This window comes from Melospiza georgiana, chromosome 10, assembly GCF_028018845.1.
Source record: "Melospiza georgiana isolate bMelGeo1 chromosome 10, bMelGeo1.pri, whole genome shotgun sequence".
In the NCBI taxonomy this organism is placed as follows: Eukaryota; Metazoa; Chordata; class Aves; order Passeriformes; family Passerellidae; genus Melospiza; species Melospiza georgiana.
The window spans coordinates 20,717,457-20,744,814 of NC_080439.1; the positions used below are offsets into that span (position 1 = coordinate 20,717,457).

At 54.0% G+C, this 27,358-nt stretch overlaps 1 protein-coding gene across 2 annotated transcripts; it reads left to right on the forward strand.

Annotated features, from left to right (window-relative positions):
* Positions 1-5,639: 5,639 nt before the first annotated feature.
* Positions 5,640-26,938, forward strand: IGF2BP2 (insulin like growth factor 2 mRNA binding protein 2). 2 transcript variants are annotated; one of them, XM_058030946.1, is made up of 17 exons: positions 5,640-5,841; positions 6,314-6,374; positions 15,619-15,667; positions 15,984-16,035; positions 16,547-16,610; positions 17,919-18,191; positions 21,715-21,849; positions 21,998-22,120; positions 22,638-22,773; positions 22,931-23,059; positions 23,531-23,554; positions 24,094-24,162; positions 24,382-24,498; positions 24,743-24,817; positions 25,026-25,157; positions 25,452-25,565; positions 26,421-26,938. In XM_058030946.1, exons 1-17 carry the CDS (start codon positions 5,652-5,654, stop codon positions 26,514-26,516), a joined length of 1,839 nt encoding a protein of 612 aa, XP_057886929.1. In that variant the 5' UTR covers positions 5,640-5,651; the 3' UTR covers positions 26,517-26,938. The 2 variants fall into 2 exon arrangements, with proteins under 2 accessions (XP_057886929.1, XP_057886930.1); XM_058030947.1 differs by having other exon boundaries at positions 23,534-23,554.
* The last annotated feature ends 420 nt before the right edge of the window (positions 26,939-27,358 follow it).

Here is a 27,358-nt window from a genome sequence, read left to right on the forward strand (position 1 = left end):
GCAAGTGCCATCCACTCCTTCCAGGAAGAATCAGTCTTTTGATGTAAACATCCACAAGTAAATTGCATCTGAGGTGCTTCTCAAGTCTATTTCTCAATTGTGAAATGAGCACTGAATCCCTTATTTGGGTGTTTAGCTGTTGCCACTTGTATTTAAAAGCTTTTGGGCCAACACTTCATGTGTATCTGTCATACCACGTAGTGAATTTGTGCACTTGGATCTCTGAGCCAGTTATTTTTTAATCTTGTGTTGGAGGAGCTTTCCACATTGCTTTGTGGTGAGAATGTGGGGTTTTGTGGAAATAATGGAAATTTCTAGACTCAAAACTGATTATTTCTGTGGATGTAGGGAACAAAGTTTAAGGAGGATGGTGTGCCATCATGCAAAGAGAGAGACTGAGGGAACAGGCCCCACCTGCTTCAGCTGCCTGGAGAGGAGGTAGCCAGCAGCAGCACACCAGGTGTCTTAGCGATTTAAAAATTATCCAGGTATTTGTTAAAATTTCCCTGGTTTTACTCTCCAGAGTGTACAACAGGACCATGGCAGTAATTATTGTAAATTGTCTGAGCTGCTCCTGCTGACACATTTTGGAGTTGGCTGCTCCTGGTGACCCATTTTTTGCAGTGTGTCACATGGCTCCTGTGCTGAGCGTGTCCCAAATCCCTGTGCCAGGTCTGTGCTTGGTTGTGAGCATTGCAAGGCCATGGTGCATCATGGAATCATTTTGTTTGGAAAAGCCCTCTCAGATGGATTCCAGCCACTCCCCAGCACTGCCAAGGCCACCATGTACCCATGTCCCCAAAAGCCATATCCACAGGGTTTTTAAATCCCTGCAGGGGTGGGGACTCCACCACCTCCCTCAGCAGCTCCTTCCAGTGCCTGACCACGCTTTCCATGAAGAAATCCCTTCTGCTGTCCAACTAGAACTTCCCCTGGCACAGCTTGAGGCTGTTTCCCCTTGTCCTGTCCCTGTTCCCTGGAGCAGAGCCCGACCACCCCCAGCTGTCCCCTCCTGTCAGGAGTTGTGCAGAGCAACAAGCTCCCCCCTGAGCCTCCTTTGCTCTAGGCTGAGCCCCTTCCCAGCTCCCTCAGCCTCTCCTGGTGCTCCAGCCCCTTCCCCAGCTCTGTTCCCTGCCCTGGACACGCTCCAGCCCCTCAAAGTTGTCGTGAGGACTGGGGGTGCTGATAAGGCTCAGATCCAGATGAAAATCCCACCAAGGGTGCCAGAGGAAATGGGTGTTTTCTGTGAGCAGCAGCTTGCTGAGGTGCACCCCATAATCCGCGTTAAAGATTTTCTGGGGGTTTGGGGAAGAGCTGCTGTAGCTGGCCTGGTGAGGAGAGCCTGTCCAGCCCTTCCTGCTGCTGAATCATTCCCAGGGCTCTCAGTCCAGGAACAGCCCAGGCTCTGATGCTCCCAGGCTGAAGTGTTGCCCTGTGGCACGGCTGGCAGGAGGCTGTGGGATGTGTGCTGGAACCCACAGCTGGCTAGCCTGGTGCTCTGCCAGCAGGAAGGCAGGAATCATCCATGGGAGGAGGAGCCTGCCCTGACCCCCAGCATGGATCCCACCAGGGCAGCAGGGAATCTCTGCTGGAGCAGCATCTAGTGGCTGGATGTGACAGGCTGTGCCCTTTCCAGACCTGCTTTCCTGTCAGCAGAGGACTGATGAAAACGTGGAGGGGAAAAAGGAAACCAGGAGCTGTTTGTGCTGCTCTCCTCTCCCCACACATGCAGGTGGAATTTCCTCTGGGGCAGATTGAGCCTCTCCCTGTGCAGGGGATGCTCCTGTCCCTGCAGCATCTCCTGCCTTTCCCTGGCCATGAGGAGGGGCCCTGGAGGGATTGTGGAGCTTGAGGGAGCTGTGCAGGATGGAGGCAGTTGTGGGTTCAGTATATTCAGGCACCCCCTTGCACAGCTCCTCATGGAATTCCATGAGCTCCTAAAAATCCCATTTTTCCTTGCATCTCCTTCACTGGGGTTCAAGCAATTTATTTTGCACGTTGATCACATAAAATGCAGGTGCTCCCATCCATCCCAGGGGAGCTGCTTTGGAGCTGGGAGAAGTTGATCCTTTCATTTTCCTGCTTGCAGCCTCTTTAGTGCCAATCTCTGTCACCTGGCCTGTGCTCCACACCGTGTTCCCACAGATCCATACCTTTGGCATCACCTTGGGAGAGTCAGCAAAGCTTGGAGCTCCTGGTGCCTGTCCACCATTCCCATCATTAATGTCTCACTCGTGCTCAGCCCCAGCACAGCTGTAATTAACACAGACACTAATTTAATTACCCAGCCATGCCAGTCCCTCCACCTCAGCATTCCTGACTGTTGCAGACTTGGAAACTTCTAAAATCCAGTGAGTAGTGAGTAAATTTTCACTGATGTCCCAGCAGAGGGTGAGCAAAATGGTTGAAAAGCATGGCTGCATTTTCCAACCAAATTGTGAATTATTTTCTCAGCTCTGCTCTTCCTGTCTCCCAAGGTGGGCTGCTTCCATGCCAGTCCTTCATGCTCTTCCCTCTCCTCCGTAGCAGCTGCACCATTCTCCAGCTGGGAAGATTCTAAAAGCCAAAAATTTCATTTCAGACAGTTCATCACCAGCACATGAGGGAAATTTGGGATCAGGCCCAGCCTGGAGCTGCCTGGTGGCTTGCTCAGAGTGGTGAGGGGCAGGTGGGAGCTGCTCTGGCAGCATGTCCCAGTCCCACTGTGCACAGTCATCTCTGCCACAGGCTGAGGAGAACAAAGGACAGCAAACCACGTCCTTTCCTTAAGGAAATGGGTTCATTTTTAGGGCAGGGTTTGCTCAGGGCTTGGTTTTGGCCCTGCCTGACCTGTGCAGTCTCGGCAGCCGGAGGTGTCCCCCATGGAGCAATGAGCAGCTGCATTCCCACCTTGTTCCCAATCCCAACAGTGCAGGGGTGGGATGAAGCTCTCCTGAGATTCTCTGTGTGATGAATAGTGAAAAATATCCTTAAGGATTCAGGGAAACTTGCAGGTCAGAGAGGTGAGGTGGGTTTCTCCTGGGCCAGGTCACTGAGCTTTTCCCTCTTGGATTACTGCAGCCTCCTGAGGTAACTTCTGGAGTCACCACATCCTTGCTGGCTCGAGGCAGGATCCTCCCTCTGCCTGCTGTCCTTTCTCTGTCCTGTTCCCAACACCCTCTGGGGATGTGGGATCCAAGGAGAGATCCCAACACAGCTGCTCCATTAGCAGGAGCCCAACCAGTGCCCCGAGTGCAAGTCCCAGTAAGACCAGTCTGCCAGAACAGGGTGATGGAATCTCGTGGATCCCAACCTGCCTGCTGAGACAGGCTTACCAAGGGTTTGGGATAAAATGGAGTTGTGGGCCAGACTGTTTCTCCAGAGCTGGGAGGAGACTCAGGAACCCCCTGGGCTGGCCCCAACATGGATTTGGTAGTCCCAGATGTTTGCCTGACCTCCTCCCAAAAGGTAGTCCCAGATGTTTGCCTGACCTCCTCCCAAAGCCTCCAGCTGAGGAACAGCATCTCCTGCTCCTCCCGTGTCCAGTCGACCAAACACTCCGGTTTTTTCCTAGTTTGTCCTGTTTTTTCAAGGCAGCCCTTCACACACAGTGGGTTATCCTGTCCTTCTCCAGACTAAACAAACCCTCCTTCAACCTCTCATGGCCTTTTGCTCATTTTATCAGTCTTGCTGCTGCATTCCAGACTCATTCCATGCCAGCATCTCTTTCCAGGGAGGAATGATTTTGCCTACAAGGCTATCCTTGGAAGATGCTTTCCCTTTCCTGCTGGATCCTGTACCCCTTTTAGGACCTTTTTTTCCATCTGGTTGTCACCTCTCCAGCTGTTTTGTACCAGTGCTTTGAAATCTTCTTCCCCAAAGCACAGATTGCCCTTGAACATCACATCTGGACCAAGACAGATCCACCCAAACTGGCAAACAGTATCAGCTCCATAGGGTTGGGAAAGCATCTGCAGAAGTTTGTTGAGCTCTTTCTGCAAAGCCAAAAATCAGGGGCAGGAGGGATGAGTTCCTGCAGGTAACTCCTCTGTTACATCCAGCTCCAGCAGAAGGCTGGTTTGAGGAGTAGTAAATGAGTATTGCATCCCGTGGGCACTAATTAATCCCAAAATCTCATGTTTCTCCCACTGCTTCCCAGTAGCAGTGACCTCGCACAATGAACCAGCAGCTTCCTACCCCATTCCTGCCGACAGCTCATCCCTGACGAGGCAGGAATGACCTGAGCAAGATCTTTGAAAAGGACTTTATCAACCAATTTCAGCCTAAAATCACCCCAAAAAATGTGCTGGGGATGGAGGAGCTGTGAGCACCGGTGACAAATGACAGCCAGGCAGGAGCTGCACTGAAAGCAAAGCCGGAGAAATCGGAGGAGAAGGATTCTTCTGGCTTTGCATCATCGCAGCCCAACCACATCTATTTTTGCTGTAGGCATGGCATTGAGCACCCGTCACCGCTATTCCTACTCCATCCATCTCCGTATGCCAGGCAAGACTGGCAGTGGGATGGAGCAGCAGGAGGAGTGGTGCTTTAAGTGTCCTTAATTGCCTTAAAATCTGGGGAATTCAGATTATTGCCCTTCGCCCCCCAGCACAGGAAGGGACACCTGGCCCTGCACACAACGCTCTGTTCCAAGAGCACAAGGCCACTTGTCACCCACCCAGCCAGGATTATTCTGCCCCTTATTTCTGCCTCCAGTCATGTCCTCGATGCGATTCCACAAGGATTATGCTTTTATTCTCGAAAGGAGGGAGAAAAATGTCACTTAACCTGCAGGCAGATGGTGACACCAACTCCTGGTGACCTGAGGACACCCTTGAGGCTGCAGGAGCCATCTCCAGCGGGCAGAGAACGTGCACAGCTCATGGCTGGAGTGTCTGGCACAGGCTCGGCATCTCCTGGAGCCTTTCCGACAATGGGATCACACGCAGGGATGGCTCGTTGGATCTGGCCGGGGAAGGGTTCACACATTCTTGTTTTCCAAAAAAAAGCGCTGTAAAAACATTATTATTTATATTATTTATCATGTTTGTGGATTTGTTTTAATTGTATTAGGTAATTATGTAGATAAATATATAAAGATAAAGATGTATTTCTTATTTATTTTCTTTGGTTCCTGAGTGAAAAGGTTTTCATCTCCCTGAAGGAACTCCTGAAGGGTTGGGGCTGCTGGGCTGTGGTGGTTTCCAGGGCAAAGGGGCTGGAGTGGCGTGGGGTGGTGGGTTCAGGCCAGAGGGAGGGATTGGGGGTGATGGGGTACGATGGGGTGCAGGCAGAGAGCTCTGTGCTGATGACGGGGTGCGGGGGTTTAGGGGCAATGGGGCTCGATGGGTTCCAGAGCAGAGCGATCGGGATGCGGGGTGCGTGGCTCGGGGGTGTTGGGCGCGGTGCGTTCCCCTGCAGAAGGGCGGGGGGCTCTGGGCCGCTCCCCCCAGCCCACCCCGTCCCCGCGGGGGTCTGGCGGCTCCACCTGCCCCCCCCGCGGGGCGGCCCCGGGGCCGGGCCGGGCCGGGCTCCGCCCGCCGCTGTCGGAGGCTCCGCCGGGCCGGGGCCGGTGGCGCAGCAGAGCGGGACCCTCCCGAGCCCGCGTCCGTCCCGCTCCCGGGAGGGGAGGAGCCGGGGGGGCTCCCGGGGAGGAGCCCGGGGGGCTCCCGATGAGGCGCCGGAGGATGAACCAGCTGTACATCGGCAACCTCAGCCCCGCCGCCACCGCCCAGGACCTCCGGCAGCTCTTCGGGGAGCGGCAGCTGCCCCTGCCCGGCCAGGTCCTCCTCAAGTCCGGCTACGCCTTCGTGGACTACCCGGACCAAAACTGGGCCATCCGGGCCATCGAGACCCTCTCGGGTGAGCGACCCCCCCCGCGCCCCCCGCATCCACCCCGCGACCCCCTCATCACCCCCCTCGCCGCCCCCTCCCCGGGCATCTCCCGGTCCCCCCTTCCCTCCCTCCTCTCCCTCCTTCCCTCCCTCCTCCCGCCCCGGCTCTTCCCGACCTCGCCTCTATTTTTCGCTGATTTTTTTCTCCGATTTTATTGGGAGCCCCCGGGGCGCGGCGCCCCCGGCCCCGCCGCCCCGCCGCCCCCCGCGCCCCCCCGGGGACCCGATTACGAGGTGCCCAGCCCCAACTCCCCGGGGGCGCCGAGCGGGGGGGACCGGGGCGCCGGGGGGCGCGGGGGGCGCGGGGACAGCCCGGGAGGGCCGGCGGCTCGGGATGCGGTGGGACACGATGGGGTGGGGTGCGGTGGGACGGGATTTGGCGGGGGGACGCCGCCATGCCCCATCCCGGGGGGATGCTGAGCGCCCCGCTGTCTCCGCAGGGAAAGTGGAGCTGCACGGCAAAGTGATGGAAGTGGATTATTCCGTGCCCAAAAAGCTCAGGTAACCCCGCGGCGTGTCCCCCGGTGTCCCCCCGGTGCCCGTGTCCATCGCGGCGTTTCGGGGGGCGCGCCGGGCGCTCCGGGATGCGGGGCGCGGGGGGGGCGGCGGAGCCCCGTCGGTTTTACTTTCGCTCCGGAGCGCGGCGCGGCGGGGGAAGGAGCTGCCGGCCCACGGCCGCGTTCCCACGGTGGGCACCGCCGTGATGCCCCCTCACCCCACGCTCCCGGGGAAAACAGCCGCTAATTTCGCAGGAAAACACGAGAAAACCCCTTTCCTCCCACTTCCCGCGGCGCGGACGGAGCTTTTCCCGGCAGCGCAGCCACCCGCGCCCTTAGGCTTATTATCTTTAGTCGGTAATTAATCAATTTCCCCTCTCCAAACACCTCATCTCCCCGCTTTATCCAGCGGGAGAACCCCAAAACACGAAGCGTGTTTTATTTCATGCATCGCGGCGAGCGCGCCCTCTCATTCCCACCAGGTGCCCGAGGCCGGGCTGATGGGCACACGCGTTCCGCAGGGAAAACAATCCCGGCTCCGTGTGGCGTAGCCTCATCCCGAGGTTTATTCCCCCCCGTCATGTGTCGGGATGAAAGGCAACAACAACAAAAATAAAAAACCCCCGCGGGCTGCTCCGGGCGGGCGATTTGGCTCGGCCGGGCGCGGAGGCTTGGCCTGGGCTGGGAGCTGGGGTCCGGATTTGGCCCGGGATTGCTGCTGGGGTATTAATTTGGAAATGACGGGGGGGTTGGAAATGCTGTTGTGTAATTGAGGCTTACGGGGGGGGAATGGCTCGTGCCCGGCATCACGTGTGCCGGAGTGGGATTTCGTCTTCGGCGAGGGATCTGCACGCTCCCCACCCCCAAAAAAACCATCCCGAGGAGCCCCCCAGGCATCGCCAGGTGTGGCATTTCCCGGCCAAACCCCTGCAGCAGCCTCGGGATGGGCCGGCGGTGACTTTGGAAGAGGGATGGAGGCAGAAATTGCGAGTTTGGGGCCGTAGTACGCAGCCAGGGCTCGACCTTTACCGTGTAGCCGGGGATGTAAACAAGGAATTCATCTTTAAATTCTCCGTCGGGGCTGGGGCTGGGGTGCGCCTGCTTTCCCTCCCGAGGTTTAAAATTAGAAAAAAGCCATTTAACCGGCCCGGAAATAAATACTGATTTATTTTACATCGCTCTGTGTTCGGCTGGCTCCAAGTTTTCTATTCCCAAGTTTCTTCCGATTATTGAGATCTAATTTAAGCCGGTGTCTTTTTATGCCCAGCTCAAAAAAAAATCTACCCTAATAATTTATATTAATATCCCCAGTTTGGGGGGTTGTGCCTTGATTGGGTTTTATAGATTTTATTTCGATTATAGATTTTATTTTTGTAATGTGATTTTTGGCAGGGGACAGAGCCTCACATGGTCGTGTTTATTCCCCTCCCTCGTAGAAAATCCAGTTTTTATGGTGGTGGTTGAGTCCCGGAGAGACGCTGGGATTTCAGGGAGCGAAATGGTAAAAATCCCCCCGTTGCTGAGATGAATTTGGGGTTTTTGGTTTGGAGGACCCGAGCTGGGCTGGCTCCCATCCCTCGGCGTTCCTGGGATGTGAGGAGGTTCCCTCCGTGCCCGGCTTCACCTGGAATGTTTAATTTTTACATTTAAATCTAATACAAATATATAAATCTAATGTATATATAATCTAATCAGTAGATTTATATACATATAAGCACATTTGGAAAAGGAACCGGCTGGAAAACCCCTGGGACATCCGGCCACGGGAAGCAGGGAAGGGAATTCCTCGAGGGGAGGCGCTGGCACCGGGGTTGTTTCTGTTTCTCCGAAGGCAGGAATTAAATGTGACAGTGGTGGGAAGGAGCCTGAATCCTGCCCAGCCCATCGATTCACCTCCCACGGGTTCCAAATCAGCCCTTCTGCGCCATCCCAATGGTCTGGGCTCCTCTAGGAAATATCCAACAGCCTCAAAAAATTTTGTTTCCCCTTGTATGTATCATGCCTTAGGGAATTAAAGAAAAAAATCACTTTATATTTTATATTTTTACCAACATTTTCAAATTTTAAATTCTTTTAAAATTGATTTTGAACTCAGCAGGAGTAAGGAATACTTTTTTTTTTATTTGCTTGAAGCAATCCTACTCCAAGAGTATTTTGCTTTTGGAGGGTGGCCGTGGGGGAAGCAGCAGCATCTTCCTCCTTAAAGATTGGTTGTGTATTCCTAAAACCTTAAAAAATCGTGTTAATGGAAAAGAAAGATGGAAAAGAAAGAACATACGAAGTTATATAAAGAAAGAGGATTTTAGAAAAGTAAAAAATGGGAAAAATGGGAAGTAAAACTCAGCTAACCCAGTGCTGACTTGTATACAAGAATTGTATTAAATGAGGAGTTTAAAAAGTAGCAGAGTTCCAGTTATTGTCCCCAAACCAGTCAAATTTGGAGGGTTTTGGTTGTGAAGGTGCCTTTTAATGTCTGCTTGTGCCATAATTGTCAGAAAGGAGAAAGGAAAGCATGAGGGAGATGTGAAGAGCAGTGAGGGGAGCCTGGAAATCACTGAAATATTAAATTGCTGTATACAAATAGCTCATTATGTCTAAAAGTTGGGTGGTTTGTCCCAGATAAAGGTGGCTGAGGGGGAGAGGTGCTGGTGCCTGCCCGAGTGGCTTTGCTGGGGGTGATTTTATGGCACTTTCTCCTGTTTGAAATACAATTACCCTTAAACAATTATCTTTTGAGCACCAATTCAATTCTCCTTTCTGCGTGGTTTTGCTTTTGTTGGTTATTTACTTATTTCCCTGTGCTTTTCAACCCAGAAATGTTGGTGATGTTAAAGCAGGTGATGAACATCCAGGCCCTTTGTTCTTCCTCTGGACACCCCATCTTTGCTTCCCTTATCAATTATTGCTTGTCGTTAGTGAGCTGCTTAATTAGCAGAGAGGAATTCCCGTTGCTTTGGCAGGAAAAGCCCCTGGAACCTCCCCATGTGTGCCTGGAAATGCTCGCGGGGAGCAGAAAATTGAATTTGGGGTGCTAGGAGTGGGGCTGCTCTCAGACCGAGTCCTGTATCCTTAAACAGATACATTTAAAAACTTTTAATATGTTATGTATTGATACAGATTAATAATGTGTGGTGGTGTGTTTAAAGCATTTGGTGTCTTTTGCGTAGATATAAATAAAAGATATGATGTGTATAAAGATACTATATAAAAGTTACATATATATATTTTATAAGTATAAAATATACTTCTAGTACATAATTTTCTGTGACATATGTGGACTAGATGAACTCTAAAGTTCAAACCCAAACCACTCTATGATTTTATATTTATGTATGTTTATATGAAACATTCATGGAAAGATATTAAATTGCATAAAATACACAAAATATTCCTATGTAGTATATAAAATTTTATAAGACATATTTATGTACAAAAAGACAATTTATATATATTTTTTTTATATATATCGACGTACATATGCAGTTGCCAGGGCAATGTTGGTCACATCCAGGATGGGAAACCCCCCTCCTGCTGCCCCCTGGATGTGAGCCCAGTTTCCCATAGGTCTGGGATGCTGTTCCCAATGGGCTGGCCAGGAGAATCCCCTTGGAACTGATCCTTTCCCAGACTGCAGTGCTGGCTCTGGATGGGGATGACGCCACTGCTTGTTTTATTTTATTTTTTTTATTTAATTTCATTTAATTTTATTTTATTTTATTATTTCATTTCTATTTGCAGGTGTAGGTGAACTGGGAGTTGGTGGTGTTTGAGTTTTGGTTTTCTTTAGATTCCTTTCCACGTGGGTCTTTGCTTCCATTAATATTTTATCCCTTCTTTCCCTTGTTTATTTACCCCCATTTCCTTTCCGTGATTTTTTCCCCCTTCTTTTCCCTCCCATTCTTCTCCCCCTATTTTCCACCTTTTTCTTTCCTCCTTCTTTCCCCCCGTTATTTTCTTACCATTTTTCCCTCCTCTCTTCTTTCCCCTATTCCCCCTCTTCTTTTACCCCCCTTTCCTTTCTCCCTTATTTTCTCCCCTTTTTTCCCTTCTTCTCTGCCCTTCTTTCCCCCTTCATTCTCACCTTTCTTTCTTTCTTTCTTTCTTTCTTTCTTTCTTTCTTTCTTTCTTTCTTCTTTCTTTCTTTCTTTCTTTCTTTCTTTCTTTCTTTCTTTCTTTCTTTCTTTCTTTCTTTCTTTCTTTCTTTCTTTCTTTCTTTCTTTCTTTCTTTCTTTCTTTCTTTCTTTCTTTCTTTCTTTCTTTCTTTCTTTCTTTCTTCCTTTCTTCCTTCCTTCCTTCCTTCCTTCCTTCCTTCCTTCCTTCCTTCCTTCCTTCCTTCCTTCCTTCCTTCCTTCCTTCCTTCCTTCCTTCCTTCCTTCCTTCCTTCCTTTCCTTCCTTCCTTCCTTCCTTCCTTCCTTCCTTCCTTCCTTCCTTCCTTCCTTCCTTCCTTCCTTCCTTCCTTCCTTCCTTCCCTTCCCTCCCTCCCTCCCTCCCTCCCTCCCTCCCTCCCTCCCCTCCCTCCCTCCCTCTCCCCATCTTTCTCCCTCTTATTTTCCCTTTTCTCCCCATCTTCTTTTCCTCCTCTTCTTTTTTCCTTTAATTTCCTCCTTTTCCCCCTCTCTTCTTTTCCACTCTTCTTTCCCCCTTTTTTCCCCTCTCTTCCCCCTTTCCCCCACCTTCCTTTCCTCCTTCTTTTCCCCTTATCTTTTATCCCCTTTCCTTCTTTCCCCCTCTTTCTTTCTTTTTCCCCCTTTTTTCTCCCTCTTATTTTCCCTTTTCTCCCCCTCTTCTTTTCCCCTTTCATTTCCCCCTTTTTCCCCCCTCACTCCTTTTCCACTCTTCTTTCCCCCTTTTTCCCCTCCCTTCCCCCTTTCCCCCCACCTTCCTTTCCTCTTCCTTTCCCCCCTCATCTTTTATCCTCTTTCCTTCTTTCCCCTCTCTTCTCTTCCTTTCTTTCCTTTTCCACTCTTCTTTCTCCCTTTTTTCCCTCTCTTCCCCCTTTTCCCCACCTTCCTTTCCTCCTCTATGTCCCCTTATCTTTTATCCCCTTTCCTTCTTTCCCCCTCTTTCTTTCCCCCCTTCCTCCTCTCCCCCCACCTCTCCCATTTATCTCTTTCCCCATCATTTTCCCCCCCTCTCTTTGTTTTTTCCCCTCTTTTTTTTTGTACCTTCTCCTTTCCCCCTGCTCCTCCCCTCCCTCCTTTGTTTTCCCCGCGATGCGATGGTGACAGATGGGCCGGATTCCCGATGATTCCCCTCCATCCCCATTGTTGATCCACGCACGGGGCCGGACCCTTTTCCAGCCCGGGGTTTTTAATTCCTTAAGAGCAAAGCCCCCGGGCTGCGAGGGGAGCTGGAGCAGCCGCAGCCTCCTGGAAACTGGGGCAGCTCTTTAATGCTCGTGGAGCTGCTGCTGGGCGGGCTTGGGATGCACCAAAACTCCTCCAGGACGGCCCCAGCAAACGCAGAAAATAAATGTGATAATGAGCAATCACAAATCCAGCATCCACTTCCCTCCCTGCCCGCTCAGGGGGCTGTTGGCTCAGCCTCCGAGCTGGAAAATTCAGCTGGGACAGAGTTTGGTCCCTGCCTGATGATGGGATTTTTTTTTTTTTTTTGTAGATGTTTTCTTGCCTGGGACAAATATTTCATAGAGCAGGCAGAGCCCCCACTGGGTTTTCAGCGTGTTTTCCCTTTGCTTTTTTCCCCCAGTTCTCTTGAAAATTGATTTTTATGGAAAACAGGAGGTGGCAGAGCATGTGTTCTCTGCCCTCAGCACTGATCTGAGGTGGAAGGTGATAAAATCCCTTTAAGCTTTATCATAGTAAGATATTACAAAGCATGAGTAGGAAAAAAAAAAATCTGTGTTTTTTAGGGCAGAGAGTGCTGAAGCCATCCCTTACATTCCACTGTATTAATTAGATACCATTATATATTATTTTTCTATATTTTGTATTATATTATTATATAGCATTATATCACAATATTAATTTATTATTGGATTATTTTGTTGAGGTTTTATTATTATATTATAGAGCTTATTTTGAAGCCAGCTTGTTTCTAGTTCCAAATTTGTGGGAGACAAAGCCCCTCTGGAGTTTCTTGACTAAGGGATGGGTGGGAGATCCATGGGGCCAACGGGGAAAATCCAGGAAGGATTGTGGATGTTGGGCAGGGACCTGGTGGCTCATTCTCATTTCACAACTTCATGACATTTTTATGCTTGTCCTTCTGTGTCCTGGGATTTCGAGGGGGTTGTTACCCACTATTTCCCTGGAAGCCATGCTGGAAAAGGGGGGATTATGCCAAAACCCCCCTCAGTCCTCCTGATTCTGGGGAACAAACCCCAAGTTTTAAAGCTTTTCATTTTACTGCATGATTTCAGCAGGTGGAGGTAGCAGTGGTGATGCTGACAGGGCGTGGATGGCTGGGGGTTGGTTTTCCATCCCCTTTCCATGCAGGACTGTGATGCCAACCCCATGATTCTGCTCTGGTGTGTGCATGAGAGGACACACAGCCCCATCCTGGGTTATTTCACGAGCCCTCTTTACCTCCTCACTCACATTTTTATGCTTGTCCTTCTGTGTCTCGGGATTTCAAGGGGGTTGTTGCCCTCTCTTTCCCTGGAAGCCATGCTGGAAAATGGTGAATTGTGCCAAAACCCCCTCAATCCTCCTGATTCTGGGGAACAAACCCCAAGTTTTAAGGCTTTCCTGTGTCACTGCATGATTTCAGCAGGTGGAGGTAGCAGTGGTGATGCTGGCAGGGCGTGGATGGCTGGGGGTTGGTTTTCCATCCCCTTTCCATGCAGGACTGTGATGCCAGCCCATGATTCTGCTCTGGTGTGTGCATGAGAGGACACACAGCCCCATCCTGGGTTATTTCACGAGCCCGCTTTACCTCCTCACTCACTGCTCGGTGCTCCCTGTGCTGCCGGCAGCTCCTGGCACCCAAACCCTGCTCTGGGGTGGAGGAGCTGCTTCCTCCTCGAGCTGCTGGTGAGCAGGACCAGTTTGGGATCAATTTAGAAGGGAAAAAAGCAGCTGAGGCTGGTTTCTTCAGCCCTTGAAGCTGCTGAGGCAGCGAGGTGGGTGTGTGGAGGAAGAGGCAGAGGGATGCAGCTCTCCAGGTTATCTGAGGGCACTCACCACAGCAGGGCCAGTTGCATCACGCAGCCGAGTGTTTTTCCCCCATCTGGTTGTTAGGATTTATTTCACTCCTTAAATTCCCACCAGCCTGCTGCAGAACGGGGTGGGTGAAACGTGGCCATCGTCAGCTCCTGTGCTGGTGTTGTGTGCGTGCCCTGGAGTCAGCCCTGAGGTGCGGGAAAATGAAACTAAAATAAAAGCGAAATAAAGGGTTTTTCTGTCACAAAGTTCTCCTGGGAGTGGTGTTGGGAATGGATGAGTTATTCCATGCCCCTGGGAATAACTCACCCACTTGTCATGGCTCCAGATGTGCATCCCTGGCTCCATCAGTGATGGCTGTGACGGGTCCAGCACTGCTTCAGCCAGGTGTGCAGTTACAAGAGCCATGAGCACACCCAGGAGGAGCAATAACCTTGTCTTCAATGCTGGGTGGTGATGTTGAGCTGCTGGGAATGCTGCCCATGGGAGCTGAAGCCTGAGTGCCCTTTGGATGCCTTTAGGTGCTGTGCTCTGGTGTGGATGTATGTTGGAAGTGGGGTTATGTGGCACCTGCTGTGGTTCTTCTGTTTGGGTGTTTTGGGAGGGTGAGGCAGCGCCTGGGGAGACCAGGGCTGCTCTGGCATCTCCCCTGGCAGAGGAGTAGGGAAATTATGGCTCTGGAGCAATTCAGTTCAGGGCAGGGCTTTTCCAGGAGTGGCAGAGGGATTTGTCCAGCTGCTGCGCTGGTTTCTCTTGGGTGTGCCCCTTCCAGGTGCCCTGTGTCCCCTGGGCTTTGGGGACAGGTGGGCTGAGCCAAGTGAACCCCAAATGGAGAGCAGCTGTGGGATGCCCAAGCTGGGGCACCCCAGTGGTTCCCACGTGCAGAGGAGGGTGGCTGTGGTGATGCTGGAGCTGAGCAGGGGCACCTTGGGACGAAGGTGCCCCCCGTGGGTTTGGGTCTGGGGGTGACTGGGCAGCGTGTCCAGCTCTCTCCAATGGTTTGGGACTGGCTGGGATTTGTTCAGGCCCTCTGGCCTCGCAGCCTGGCACCCATCATCTCAGGGGTGAGATGTGTCTCTTGGGGGTCACTCCAACTCCCAAAGTAGGAAAAGTTGTTTGTGAGGGATAGTTTTCATGTTTCTATCAGTGTGGAAACATTTTATACACTTATAAGGTGTTAGTTGTGTTTCACCTAGGAATAGATTGTTATGCTAATGAACAGCTCTCCCTAGGATTGCTTTCACATGGGAGCTCGCAAAGGGCTACCCTGACAAGGAGAGCAGCCTTGATCTTTTGAAGCCTTCCTTTCTGATTTTCCTGCCTTATGGCAGCAGGGTGGCTCGTGGCTCAAGGCTTGGCTGGATCCTGCATGGATTGGGCTGTGTCAGAACCTGTCACTGCCCAAGCACATCTCACAGCCAGGCTGAGGAGATGTCTGGGGGCTCTTTACCCTTGGGAAGCCTTGGCAGGGCTTCCTGTGCAGCCACGGCCAGGGTGGCAATGAAGCCATGGCTTCACCAATTTGGGAATGCAACCATAATGAGGTTGGGAATGAAACCATGTCCAGGATGGAGCCACAGCCAGGCTGGGAGTGAGCCATGTTGTCCTGTGAGTTTGGAAGTGCCACTGGACGAGGCTGGGTGTGTTGGCCATCTCCAAACTCAGGCTTACAAGGATATTCATTTGCGTTTCCCCAAGGAGAGCAGCCCCACATTGCTGGGAAGTGGTGAGGCTCAGCTGGATGTGCTTTTGGAGAGCTCCCCTCAGGGTTTAGCAGGGCTGGCCTGGCCAGGCTGGGGTCCTGTCCCAGCCCAGAGCAGCGTGGGCAGGGCTGTCTGTGCATCCCTGTGCGGTCAGGGCTCTGCAGAGGCTCCTTTCAGGAGGTTTCCTTGGAAACCTGACAGCCAGCATGAGGAGGGAGCGTTCCAGAGAGAGCTCCAGCCCAGTGCTGACCAGGGCACAGCGAGGAGAAGTGGCTCTCCCCGGGGCTGGGCTGCCCTGGCTCGCTGTGGGGAGGTGGGATGCTTTGGGAAGCTGTCACAGCTGCCGTGTGATTCCCAGAGGGGCTTTTCCCTCTGCTCTGAGGTGCCTGCAGACCCTAACCCAGGGCTCTGTCTTTGCAGGAGCAGGAAGATCCAGATCCGAAACATCCCTCCCCACCTACAGTGGGAGGTAAGAAGTGGCTGATCCCAAAAACCCCAAAAGCATCCCGTTCATCACCTTCTCCAGCAGCATGAGCTGTGCTGCTGGAGCACATGGCCTGCACGTGGGCCACCCTTTAACCTCCCAGTAATGCAGGGAGGGAGCCTGAACTGGGCTCCAGCTCCTGCCTGCTTTTGGCTGGGGGCCAGCCTGGAGTGCTGGGTCAGCTCTGGGATAATGGATGATGATGGGATGCAGGTGGGTGGTGCTGGAGGGTGTTTGTGGGTGGAGTGGGCTCCTGCCCTGCTTGGAGCCTCACCTGCCCTGTTTGCTGCTCTGTCCCCAGGTGCTGGATGGCCTCTTAGCTCAGTATGGCACGGTGGAGAATGTAGAGCAAGGTAAGATGGTCCAGCATCCCTGCAAAATTCCCAGTGCTGCTCCCCAGCTCTGCCCAGGCTGCAGGAAGCCCGCTGGGATGAAACCTAGTTGGATAACCAGACCAGCAGCACTGGTCTGAAATGGGTTTTGGACTCAAACCCTGCTGGTGGGATGATGTGGGCTGTCCGTCCACCATCCCTGGGAATGCCCCTGGTCCCCGAAAAATTGAAAGCAAAAATGAGCTGAGTGTAGCTTGGGATCCACTGGTGGGTCAGGGATGTCCAGCCTTGCATTCTGCTTGGATCCAGCCCTGGATCCAGCCCAGTCCTTGTGCTGGGGGTAAACCCAGGGTGCCCAGGGGAAAACAAACCCAGGGTGCCCAGGGGAAAACAAACCCAGGGTGCCCAGGCATGCCATGGGACAGGCATGTCCCTGCCCCCATCCCAGGTGTATCCCCCCCTCTGGAGCGTGCTGAGAGCAGCAGTGACCTCTCCCAGCCCTGCTCCAACTCTGCTTCTCTTGCTCCCACAGTGAACACAGACACAGAAACTGCCGTTGTCAACGTGACCTACGCCACCAAGGAGGAGGCCAAAGTGTGAGTGGGGTTTGCTTTGCTTTGGTTTGGTTTGGTTTGGTTTGCCCGGGATTTCACACCACACCAGCTTTCCCAAGGCGTCCCAGGTATCTTCCAGGCCTCTCTAAGCTGTCCCACCACTGGGCTGTCCCCTGGCATGGGAGATGGGGTAGTACACATTATTTCAGAAGTGGAAATATGGTTCCAAACAATTATTTTGTTCCAGTCTTTTAGAGACCTCTGCCCTGTGCTGGACACCACCCAGTAAGGAGTGAGCTTATTATTATTAGTGGCCAGGGGTTTTTTTATATGGTCAAGAGCAGATCCCAGGCCCCAAAGAGCTTTTGTGAGTCCATTTGTTGATGGATATTCTGCCAGCTTCCCATCTGAGCTGACCCATTGTGGCGTTGGATAACTGAGGACAGAGATGGGGACAGGGATCTGCTGGTCCAGGAGGGCAGAGGAGAATCCTTTTGGTGCCTCCAGCCTTGAGTGGATGTGCTGTGGACCACAGATAAAGATGACATGAGTGTCTCAGAATCGTGGACCCACAATGATCACTGAGTCCCAATCCTGGTCCTGCACAGGACAGCCCCAAAAATCCCACCATGGTCTGGGGAGTTGTGGCAATAAAGGAAGACAAAGAGTTTCCCCAACAGAGCAGTGCTTAATGCTTTGGGATAAGGGGCTTTTTTGGACTTAGGAAAAGGGTGGTGGAGCTGCAGAAGTCCTCAGAGGATGTGGAATTCAGGCCTGGCAAGGAGCTGCCTGTGATCTGTCAGCGGTGGGATGCGGGAGGAGCAGGGAAAGCTGGAGCCATGCAGGGTCATGGCAGATGCCAGCGTGGCCAAACATCACAGCTGAGGAGGGGCTTGGGGGATGGAGAGTCCAGGTGCTGCCTCCCAGCCTCATCCAGCTGGGAAGGGAGTCAGAGTGCCCAACAGAGGGGGCACCACGTGCTGCATCCTTCTCCCTGGTGCCCCAGAGCTGCTCTGCCACCTTTGCCATGTCCCAAGAGCCCGTGAGACCATCCCCATGCTGTGTGGGAGCTCCAGGTGAAGGGGCCGGTCCCTGGGCTGCCATCCCACCTCTGCTGGGGGGAAAAGTCATGTGCCAGCTTTGGCATGGCCCGCGTGGAAGGGGATGATGTCTCACCAGGTTATGGGGCTTGCTCCTGGTGGGAAAAGTGTGGGGCTCTGGCTTCCCATGGCCATGTTCTCCAGACTGGGGAGGGAAGAGGATGCAAGTTGGGAAGGGCCCACGCTCTGCATGTGGTGGAGGTGCTGGAGGGGAGCCCCTGACCACGCCCTGCACCTCGCTGCCTTGCAGAGCCATAGAGAAGCTGAGCGACCAGCAGTTAGAGAACTGTTCCTTCAAGATTTCCTACATCCCGGATGAAGAGGTGAGCTCCCCTCCGCCCCCCCAGCGATCCCGCCGCGGGGGCCACTCCTCCAGGGAGCGGGGCTCCTCCCCAGGGGGCTCCTCACAGCCCAAACAGCTCGAGTTCCCACTGAGGATGCTGGTGCCCACGCAGTTTGTTGGTGCGATCATAGGAAAGGAGGGCTTGACCATAAAGAACCTTACTAAGCAAACCCAGTCCAAGTAAGTACTTGCAATGGTTTTGTTTTCCTTCCCTAGGGTGCTGTAGGTCCCAGCTCGGGTTCTCCCTGCGCTGGGGGGCTTTGGAGTGCCAGCCACTGCTGGTTTCGTGGGGTGGTGGCAGAGCTCAGGTGCTGAACCGTTCCTGCTGGCCAGGGTGGTCTGGGTGCTGCAGGAGGGGGATGCACACTGGAAAAAGGCCTGGAATGAGTTCCTAAAGCCTCACGAGAGCAGCTTTATGGGATGAGGCTTTAGGGAGAAATGGCAAGTTTGGGGATCAAATCCTAAAGGTGAATGCTCAGTGCAGTGGTCTTGGTTCTTATGGGATTTGCTCATCCTGCTCATCCCATGTGGGCTAGAGATGTTGAGGGGAAAGGGACACTGTGGGAGCATTGCCACGAGAAGGATGGGCTTTTGTAACTGTTTGAAGCCTTTTTTAGCTATTAACGTGTTTATTTTTGAACTAAAAAAGGAAAAAAAGCCAAAAAAATGGGGTTGTCTTGCCAAAGTTTTCCATGTTTCTCTTGTTGCTGTTCTCCTGATCTCACCGCTCATTCTCTGCATGGTTTTCCTGCATGGTTTGTTCCTGCCCAGGTGTGTTTGTGTTTAACCCCAAGCTGTCTTCTCCTGTGCTCATCATCCTGCACCTGGTGATCCCATGGGACGTAGGAGTCCTGTCCCAGAGCATCCCAGTTCTCAGAGGAGTTTTTAGAGGCAAATCTTTGGTACTAGTGTGGCTGGAGGTAGAAAGAGGAGCCAAACCCTGGTGCTGGGTTGGCAGGAAGAGGTTTGTATGGAAAGAGGAGCAGAGGAGTAGGGAGAGGAGCTCTTGGAGCCTGGCTTGCTCACCTGGTAGCCTGGTGAGCAGATCCTGGTTGGCTGCAAGCCCTTTTCCAGGTGAGTCCTGGTGGGATGAGCAGCAGGTGTAGCTGTGTCCTCACCCCCCAAGAACGGAATTTGCCCTTTCCAAGCCCTGAGCCTAGCAAGGAAGGTGGGAAGGTGCCAGTTTCTCCCAGCCATGGAACCAGATGCTGTTGCTTGGAGCAGTTTCTGCCCCTGAATTGTCCCTCCTGGTGGGGTGGCTCCGTGTGCCTGCCCTGAAGACCTGGGCCATGGAGGAAGGTCCTGCTCAGTGCTCTGCCCTCTCCGGCCCTGCCTGCAGGCTTGGCTGAAGGGAACCCTCAGGAATCCATCCCAGGCAGCCACAGGAGCCCTGTCCTTCACTTTGGGTGCCATCCACCCTCTGTCCCTGCCCTCACCTGCCAGTGATGATCTGAGGGTGACATCCTGCTGCCCGGCCCCTGCTACTCCCCAGAGCGATGCTGGCTTCTGGATTCCTCTGGTCACGTTGGATTTCACCCCTGGTGCCACTCACAGAGATCCCAAAGATGCTTCTGAGCCCCAGGAGGCAAAACTCTGCCCAAGCTGAGCCGTGTTTTTCCATGAAGAAACCCAGACCAAGACCTTCCACAGCCCTTGGAGCTCCATGAGGAGAGGATCATGGCTACCATGGCTATCCACTGGGATAACCCTACAGGCACACTGTGTTGTCCACCTGGAGAGGGGTGTCCTTCTGAAGCATTCCCAGCCCACCCTAAGGTCTCTTGGAGGCTTTTCCTGCTGCACCGTTGGCAAACCTGTCCCCCCAGCCCTGGTCATCCCTCCCTGCAGCGCCTGGTGATGGGGTGAAGGTACTCAAAGTCCCCTTCTCCATCCTCTTGTTGGAATGGAGCAGTTCAGCAGCGGCACTGGGATGTGCTGGCAGCTCCAGAGCTCTCCCTTCTCCAGCTCTCTGGGGTGGGATGTGCCTGAAAGCAGTGACCCCTTCCTGGCATCCCTTCATCTCTCTGGCAAGTGAGCTCACGCATCCGGACATGGGATGTGTCTTCTCTTGAGCTCATCCTGAATCTGGTGATCCCATGGGATGGGTTGGTCAGCCTGGAACCTGGCTTGTGCCCCTTTCTGAGGCTTGTGCAAGCTCCTCATCACCTCGGTGCCTCCATTCAGCACTTCCCTGGCACTTGGTTCCTCTCTGGCATGAAGGCTCAGCCGTGTTCTCCTCTCCACCAGCCTCAGCTGCTGCATGGCTCCCATCTGTGGGGTTTGTTGGGATTCCTCATCAATTCCCCCTGCCATGGGAGCATCAGCCTGGTCTGTCATCGCCTCATGTGGCCATCATGGTGTGTTCGCCCTGTTCCCATCAAAGGGGTGGCAGCAAGTGTCCCTGTACCTGCTGGGAACGGATCCTCCAGGCCAACCTGATGGAAGTCTGTGTCTGGGAGCACCAACTGAAGCCATGGAGATCTGGAGAGATGGAGCCTATGAAGGGAACCACGCTGTCTTCCCTCCCTGTTCAGTGCTTGGATGGAACCACTCGGGGTCCCTTTGGAGTCCCTTCTCCCAGGGAAGGCTCTCCCAGCTGCTCCCCTTCCACCATCCGTGTTCCAACGTGCTGGCTCTTGAAGAGTTGACCTGTGCAAACCCACCTGGACCCCAGCGTGGCACCGTGTGGTGACTCTGCCCCCCAGCCCTTGGCCTGGCACGTGCAGCACACCCTGGATGATCCCATCAGGACAGGACCTTGGAGATATGCCCGGAGGGGACCCCAGTGCTGGCAGCATTCCAGAGTGGCTGAGCTGCCGCTTCCACACCTGCTTGGAAGACTTGCAGCAGTGGCAGGAACGCCACGGTGGTGGCCCATGGCAGGATGGCCGCAGCACGGCATCACCGTCCGGCGGGAAGAGCGCGCGGATCATCGCGCGGAGAAGACGTGAGGGTTCCTCCCCCTGTAGCCCAAGGCGCGTGGTCGAGGTGCGGGAGTCTCCTACCCTGCTTTCCTCTCTCCCTCTCTCTCAGGGCTTTGCCAGGTACGGTTGAGCGTGAGGAGCGAGCTGGAGGCCGTGCCTCCTCGCGCCATGAGCCATGAGCTGAGGGAGGAGCAGAGGAGTAGAGCACGGTCCCTGCCGCTGCGCACGGGAGCCTGCTGGTCCCCCCGGGAAGGGCGTGAGTACCAGCGCTGTTGTTGCCGGGTGCCTCCGTGTCGGGACAGACAGACGCTGCCCACGGGTAAGTGCTCTCTGTGCCCAAGGTCGCTGGACAGCCTCGGGTGTTGTGCAGAGAGAGGCGGAGCTCGGCAGGGCCTCTGATCCCGTCTGCTGCTCCAAGCGGGGCCGGCGGCAGAGATGATGATGATGATGATGATAGACCAGGTTGCTCAGGGCTTTTGTCCAGTTGAGGATTTGTTCTGCCCCCTCCATGCATTGGTTGATGTTGTGACGCCCCTCAGCTTCCAGGACCTCGGGTCCTACAGGCAAACGTGGTCCAAATCTGATCCAAACCGCTCAAAACCAAACACTGCCTGGGCTTGCGTGAGCCAGGTGCTGGTAGATGCAGCTGACACCCAGGCTCACCCCACAGCTTGAGCAAGTGTTGAAATGAGTTTTTCTCAGCTCCTGAGCTCTCAGAACCCTCCGTGTGGCCCCAGGCCCATCTGAGGGGCTCCTCTGTGCTGGTTGTTTCACCACAGGGTTGACATCCATCGGAAGGAGAACGCCGGCGCTGCCGAGAAGCCCATCACCATCCACGCCACGCCAGAGGGGTGCTCGGAAGCGTGCCGCATGATCCTGGACATCATGCAGAAGGAGGCTGATGAAACGAAATCGTGAGTGCTCCTGGTTCAGACACAGCGTGGTGGGACCCCGTGGTGGTGGTCCTTCTTTCCATCAAATCCTTAGTACCTGTGGCTGGAGATTTCTTTGTTGGCTGACTGGCTGGACCTTTAGATTTGATTTTTTCTTAATCCATTTTAGAGCAGAAGAGATTCCCTTGAAAATCCTGGCACACAACAGCCTGGTGGGGAGGTTGATTGGCAAGGAGGGCCGCAACCTCAAGAAGATTGAGCAGGACACGGGCACCAAGATCACCATCTCCCCGTAAGTTCCTGTGACAGGACCGGGGGGAATGGTCAGACAGCAGGGTTAGATGGGATATTGGGAAGGAATTGTTCCCTCTGAGGGTGGGAGATTGCCTGGAGAAGCTGTGGCTGCCCCATCCCTGGAAGTGTTGGACAGGGCTTGGAGCAATCTGGTCTAGTGGGAGGTGTCCCTTTCCATGGCAGGGGCTGGAACTGGATGCGCTTTCATGTCCTTTCCAACCCAAACCATTCCATGATTCCATGATTCAGTGAAGTCCTGGTGGACACCAGGCCACCCCATTCTGTCCAACATGGTACAAGCAGTGCTGGAGCTGGAAAACAGAGCAGCTGTGCCCTCCCATGTGCATTCCCTATCCCAGGTGGATGTCCCTCATCCCAGGCGTTGGGCAGGGAGAGGGCGCGGAGCTCTCACTCTGTCCCGTGGGGAACCCTTAGCTGTGATTTGAGCTCTCCCGGGGTTTTCCATGACTTGAAGAAGGGATGTGACCGTGTCTCTGGATTTTCCCATGGGGCAGCTTGCAGGACCTGACCATCTACAACCCCGAGCGCACCATCACGGTGAAGGGCAGCACGGAGGCCTGCTCCAACGCCGAGGTGGAGATCATGAAGAAGCTGCGCGAGGCCTACGAGAGCGACGTGGTGGCCGTCAACGTAAGCCCAGCCCTCCCTGGGCCTGCTCCACTGCAGGCAAAAATCCACAGTGGAGATCAATGTGTTACAACAAGGGTTGGGCCTCGCCCGTGCCTGTGTTGAGAAGCTCAGTTCTCCTCCACCTTTCACACCTTTCTCCGTGTCTTTCCTTTCCCAGCAACAAGCCAACCTGATCCCAGGGCTGAACCTTAGTGCTTTGGGCATCTTCTCCACAGGGCTGTCCATGCTGCCATCCACCCCCGGGGCCCGGGGGGCTGCAGCTGCCACCCCCTACCACCCCTTTGCAGTAAGTGTGGCGTGTTCCTGGTGCCTGGAGCTGTTGGGTTTGGGAGCCACCTCATGGGGAGTTCTGACTCTCAGCCATTTTGGGGAGGATGCTCATTGCAGCAGCAAAGTGGAGAGGACAGGGAATGAAGGTGGCAGCCACCGAGAAGATCAGATGCATCCCTGGGTTGTGCTGCTCTGGGTTCCACCAGTGTTTAAGGACTGGCTGTGCCCCAAGGGTGCTGCTCTCTGAAGAGAGCATGGAAAAACCATGTAGGTGCTCTTCAGTCCTGACCCCAAGGCCACCACTGGCCTGAGGTGACAGTGGGCAGGGATGCTGCAGTGCCAGGAGAACAGGAGGGCCAAGGTGCTGGTGGAGAAGGTCCATCCCAGGTTGCTCAGGCACCATGGGCTGCCTCCATTAGTTCTTCAATAATTTGTTCTGAGCTGTGGGTTAATTTACCTGTGCTGTTTTCTTTCCCTACAATGCCAGCAGCAGAGCGGGCGGAGGAGGACGGTGAGTGCTGGGAGGATGTGTGGGGTGTGTGGGGTGGCTCTGGAGGGCTCCAGGAGGGTTGGTTGGTCACTCTCAGCCTGTGGACGAAGGGTGCTGTGCCTGAATCCACAACCTTTGGGAGACAGCTGTGGGAATTATTTATGTGGGGTGTGATGGAGAGGAGCAGGACAGGTCTCCTGAAAGGCAGTGTTAGGTGTGGGGTCCTTCAACCCAAAGCTTTGTGTGGCCTTTTTCAAGCCCCCTGGTGAGGCCAGAAGGAGATCTTTTTTTCTGATACAAACATCAGCAGGACAAAGCCAAAAAAGCATCAGTGGGGAGGGACTGGGGTTAACTGGGAGCTCCCATCCCCATCCCAGCCTCGTGCTGTGCCATAGGCACAGGATCCGGGCTGCAGCTCATCCTTGGATGTGCCTGTGGTCACTGTGTTCCTCCTCCTGGTGGTGACACACTCCCCATGTCAGGGTGGGGGTGTTGGGAAGGGGCTGGCACCTTGAGGACATCGCTGATGTCACTGCCCCTCATTTTCTCTCCCACCACAGGGCTCCTCAGCCTATCTGTCGAGTCTGTACAGAGCCCCCCCAGCTGGAGCCTTCCCCCATCAGCATCCTGTAAGTTTCCCTTCCCCAAAAGTGCCCTGGCACCTCCTGCCATGAGGTTTTCCCTTGGGCACCTTGTGGGAGGGCAGGACCACAACTCGACTCAAGAGAACCCAACCCAACCCAACACAACCCAGCCCAGCACCTCTTCAAGGCTGGAATGCTGGCAGGGGGAGCAGCCCCCTGGCCCAGCTGTTCCCCTGACCCTCTGGCTCTTCGTGCCCTTTCCAGGTGCCGGAGCAGGAGGTTGTGAACTTGTTCATCCCAACACAGGCAGTGGGGGCCATCATTGGGAAGAAGGGGCAGCACATCAAGCAGCTGGCACGGTTTGCTGGCGCCTCCATCAAGGTGAGTGGGAATGAGGGGCTGGGTCAGGGCTTTGTGCCTCAGTTTCCCCTTCCCACTGCTGAGGGCAGAGAAGGGAGCCCTTGGTGAATGGTTTTGCTCCTCAGATGAGTAGAAACCAGTCCTGCAGCATCCTGATTGTCACCACTGCTTGGGTAGGGGAGTGTCCCTGAATGGGGGGCGTCCCACAGAGGGGAGGTCTTGCCAAGGAGGGGTCACACTCACACTCCTCCCCATCCCTCTGCAGATTGCCCCAGCAGAAGGGCCGGATGCCAGCGAGCGCATGGTGATCATCACAGGGCCACCCGAGGCTCAGTTCAAGGTATGATGGCCACAGGGTGGGAGCTGGCTTGGGGACATGGGTAGGGGCAAGGTGAGACCATCCCTTTGGTCCCCACCATGCCAGGAGAGCTTCTCAGCTTGGGACCACGGTTTTGGGACCACATCATTGCCTGTGGGAATGAAGGGCGCAGCAGGCCACCTCCAAGCATCTGCCCACCACCTCTGTGTCCCTTTTGTGCCCTCTCCAGGCCCAGGGGCGAATATTTGGGAAGCTGAAAGAGGAGAACTTCTTTAACCCGAAAGAAGAAGTGAAGCTCGAAGCACACATCAAGGTGCCTTCCTTCGCCGCCGGCCGCGTCATCGGCAAGGGTGGCAAGACGGTACGTGGGGGTGTGGGGGGGTCCCACCTGGCCTGGGAATAGAGGGCTGGACATCCCCCATCCATCCCCTATCCATCCCCTATCCATCCCATCAGCTCTGGCAGGGTGCTCTGTGCTATCAGTGATGTCTCAGTCCCTTTGTCCTGGCGGTGGCTCTTGGATGGCCATTCCAAGGGAACAGGGTGTGAGCCACAGCAGCCTGGTGCCATGTCCTGGCTCAGAGCTGGGGTGGTCCCAGCAGTGGAGGATTTTGTCTCTTCCCCAGCAAAACCTGGATCTCTGTTGTTTGCTCAGGTGAATGAACTGCAGAACTTAACGAGCGCAGAAGTCATCGTGCCACGAGACCAAACCCCGGACGAGAACGAGGAGGTCGTCGTCAAAATCATTGGGCATTTCTTTGCCAGTCAGGTAAAGTTTGGCCATGGCTCTCCCAGCATTCCCAGTTTGAGGAAGGCCACCGAGCACAGCATCCCCTGAGCTGCTCTGAGTGGTTTCTGTGCACCCAGGATGCACTGAAGGGGTTTTTGGCTGCATTAAAATTAAAGATTGGCTCGATTCAGCCAAAATCTGTGCCTTGGACACAAGGTGAGAATGGCTCCTGCATCCCACCTGGGTGCATCTAACCAGGCTGGGTTCACGAATGCGTGGCGACACCTCAAAATCTTGAGTAATGGAAGAACAGCCAAACCTTTGCTTTAGCATAGCAAAAGCATCACAGAATCACATGCCTAGCCTGTGTTAGAATCTGTAGGGTTGTGGTGCTGTAGGGTTGGTGGGGGCTCAGCTCTGGTGTTGCTACCCTGTTTCTTGCCCCCTTTGCAGACTGCCCAGCGCAAGATCAGGGAAATCATGCAGCAGGTGAAGCAGCAGGAGCACAGACATGCTCAGGGAGTGGTGGAAAAACAAGCCAAACCTTGGCTTTAGCACATCCTCATGTATCACAGAATCACGTGCTTGGCCTGGTGTTAGAATCTGTAGGGTTGGTGGGGGCTCAGCTCTGGTGTTGCTACCCCATTTCTTGCCCCCTTTGCAGACTGCCCATCGCAAGATCAGGGAAATTGTGCAGCAGGTGAAGCAGCAGGAGCACAAACACAGGGAGTGATGGAAAAACAAGCCAAACCTTTGCTTTAGCAAAGCAGAAGTATCACAGAATCACTTATTTATGTGCCTAGCCTCATGTTAGTATCTGTAGGGTTGTCATGCTGTAGGGTTGGTGGGGGCTCAGCTCTGGTGTTGCTACCCCGTTTCTTGCCCCCTTTGCAGACTGCCCAGCGCAAGATCAGGGAAATCGTGCAGCAGGTGAAGCAGCAGGAGCACAAACACGCTCAGGGAGCCGCGGCCTCGCAGCACAGCAAGTGAGGCTCCCGCCAGCACCGCCCGACGAATGTAACCCCCCGCCGCCAGCGCCGGCCCCAGCAGGTCAGGGGACAAACCAAAGACCCCCGAGCCCCCCGGCTGGCAGCCCGGGGCACGGGGGGCTCTCTCCAGCCCGCAGCTTCCGCCTTACTCACCGCCTCCCGCGCCGCTCCCCGCCGGTCAGTCAGACTAACCCAGGCAGAGAGAGAGGTGGTTTTTAGTTTGGAATTCTCCCCAAACCTGCCCATTCCACCCCCGAGGAGCTCGCCCGGCCTGGGGGGGCCGTGGCGCCCCGTTAATTTAGAATTAATATATCAGTAACAGAACTAACGCCAATTTTTAAGTTTTGTAAGATTTTATTTTTTAACTCACTTTTTAAAAAGTTTTTTGGGGGGGGGGGATGTTTGTTTTTAGCAAAAGCAGGCTTTTCTAGAGGTTTAATGGCAGGAGCTCACCGTAGAGCAGAGCTGTAGGATCGCCAGCAGGGAAAAAAAAATACTGAGTAAGTGTTAAAAAGCAATTTCTGAAGGGCTTTGAGAAGAGCAGGGCCTGTAGGAGCCAAGATTCCTCGTGTAGGAATTGTTCGTCTCCTTCACCCTTTCCTCTTTGCTTTGGACTCCAAAAGCGGGGTTTGCATCCGTTCTGTCCCCCCTTTCTGTCTGTCTGTCCTCTCTCCATCACTGCCCAGCACTGACATCCCTGGAGAATGATGGGCAGCACCAGCCCTGCCTGCTTTGGACTGGGATCTCTGAGGAAAAGATCCCTGTTGCAGGGAGAGGAGGGGGAAATGGGTGAAAAAACCACATTTACAAGAGGTTGTCAGCCCAGGGCTGGAAAACCCAACC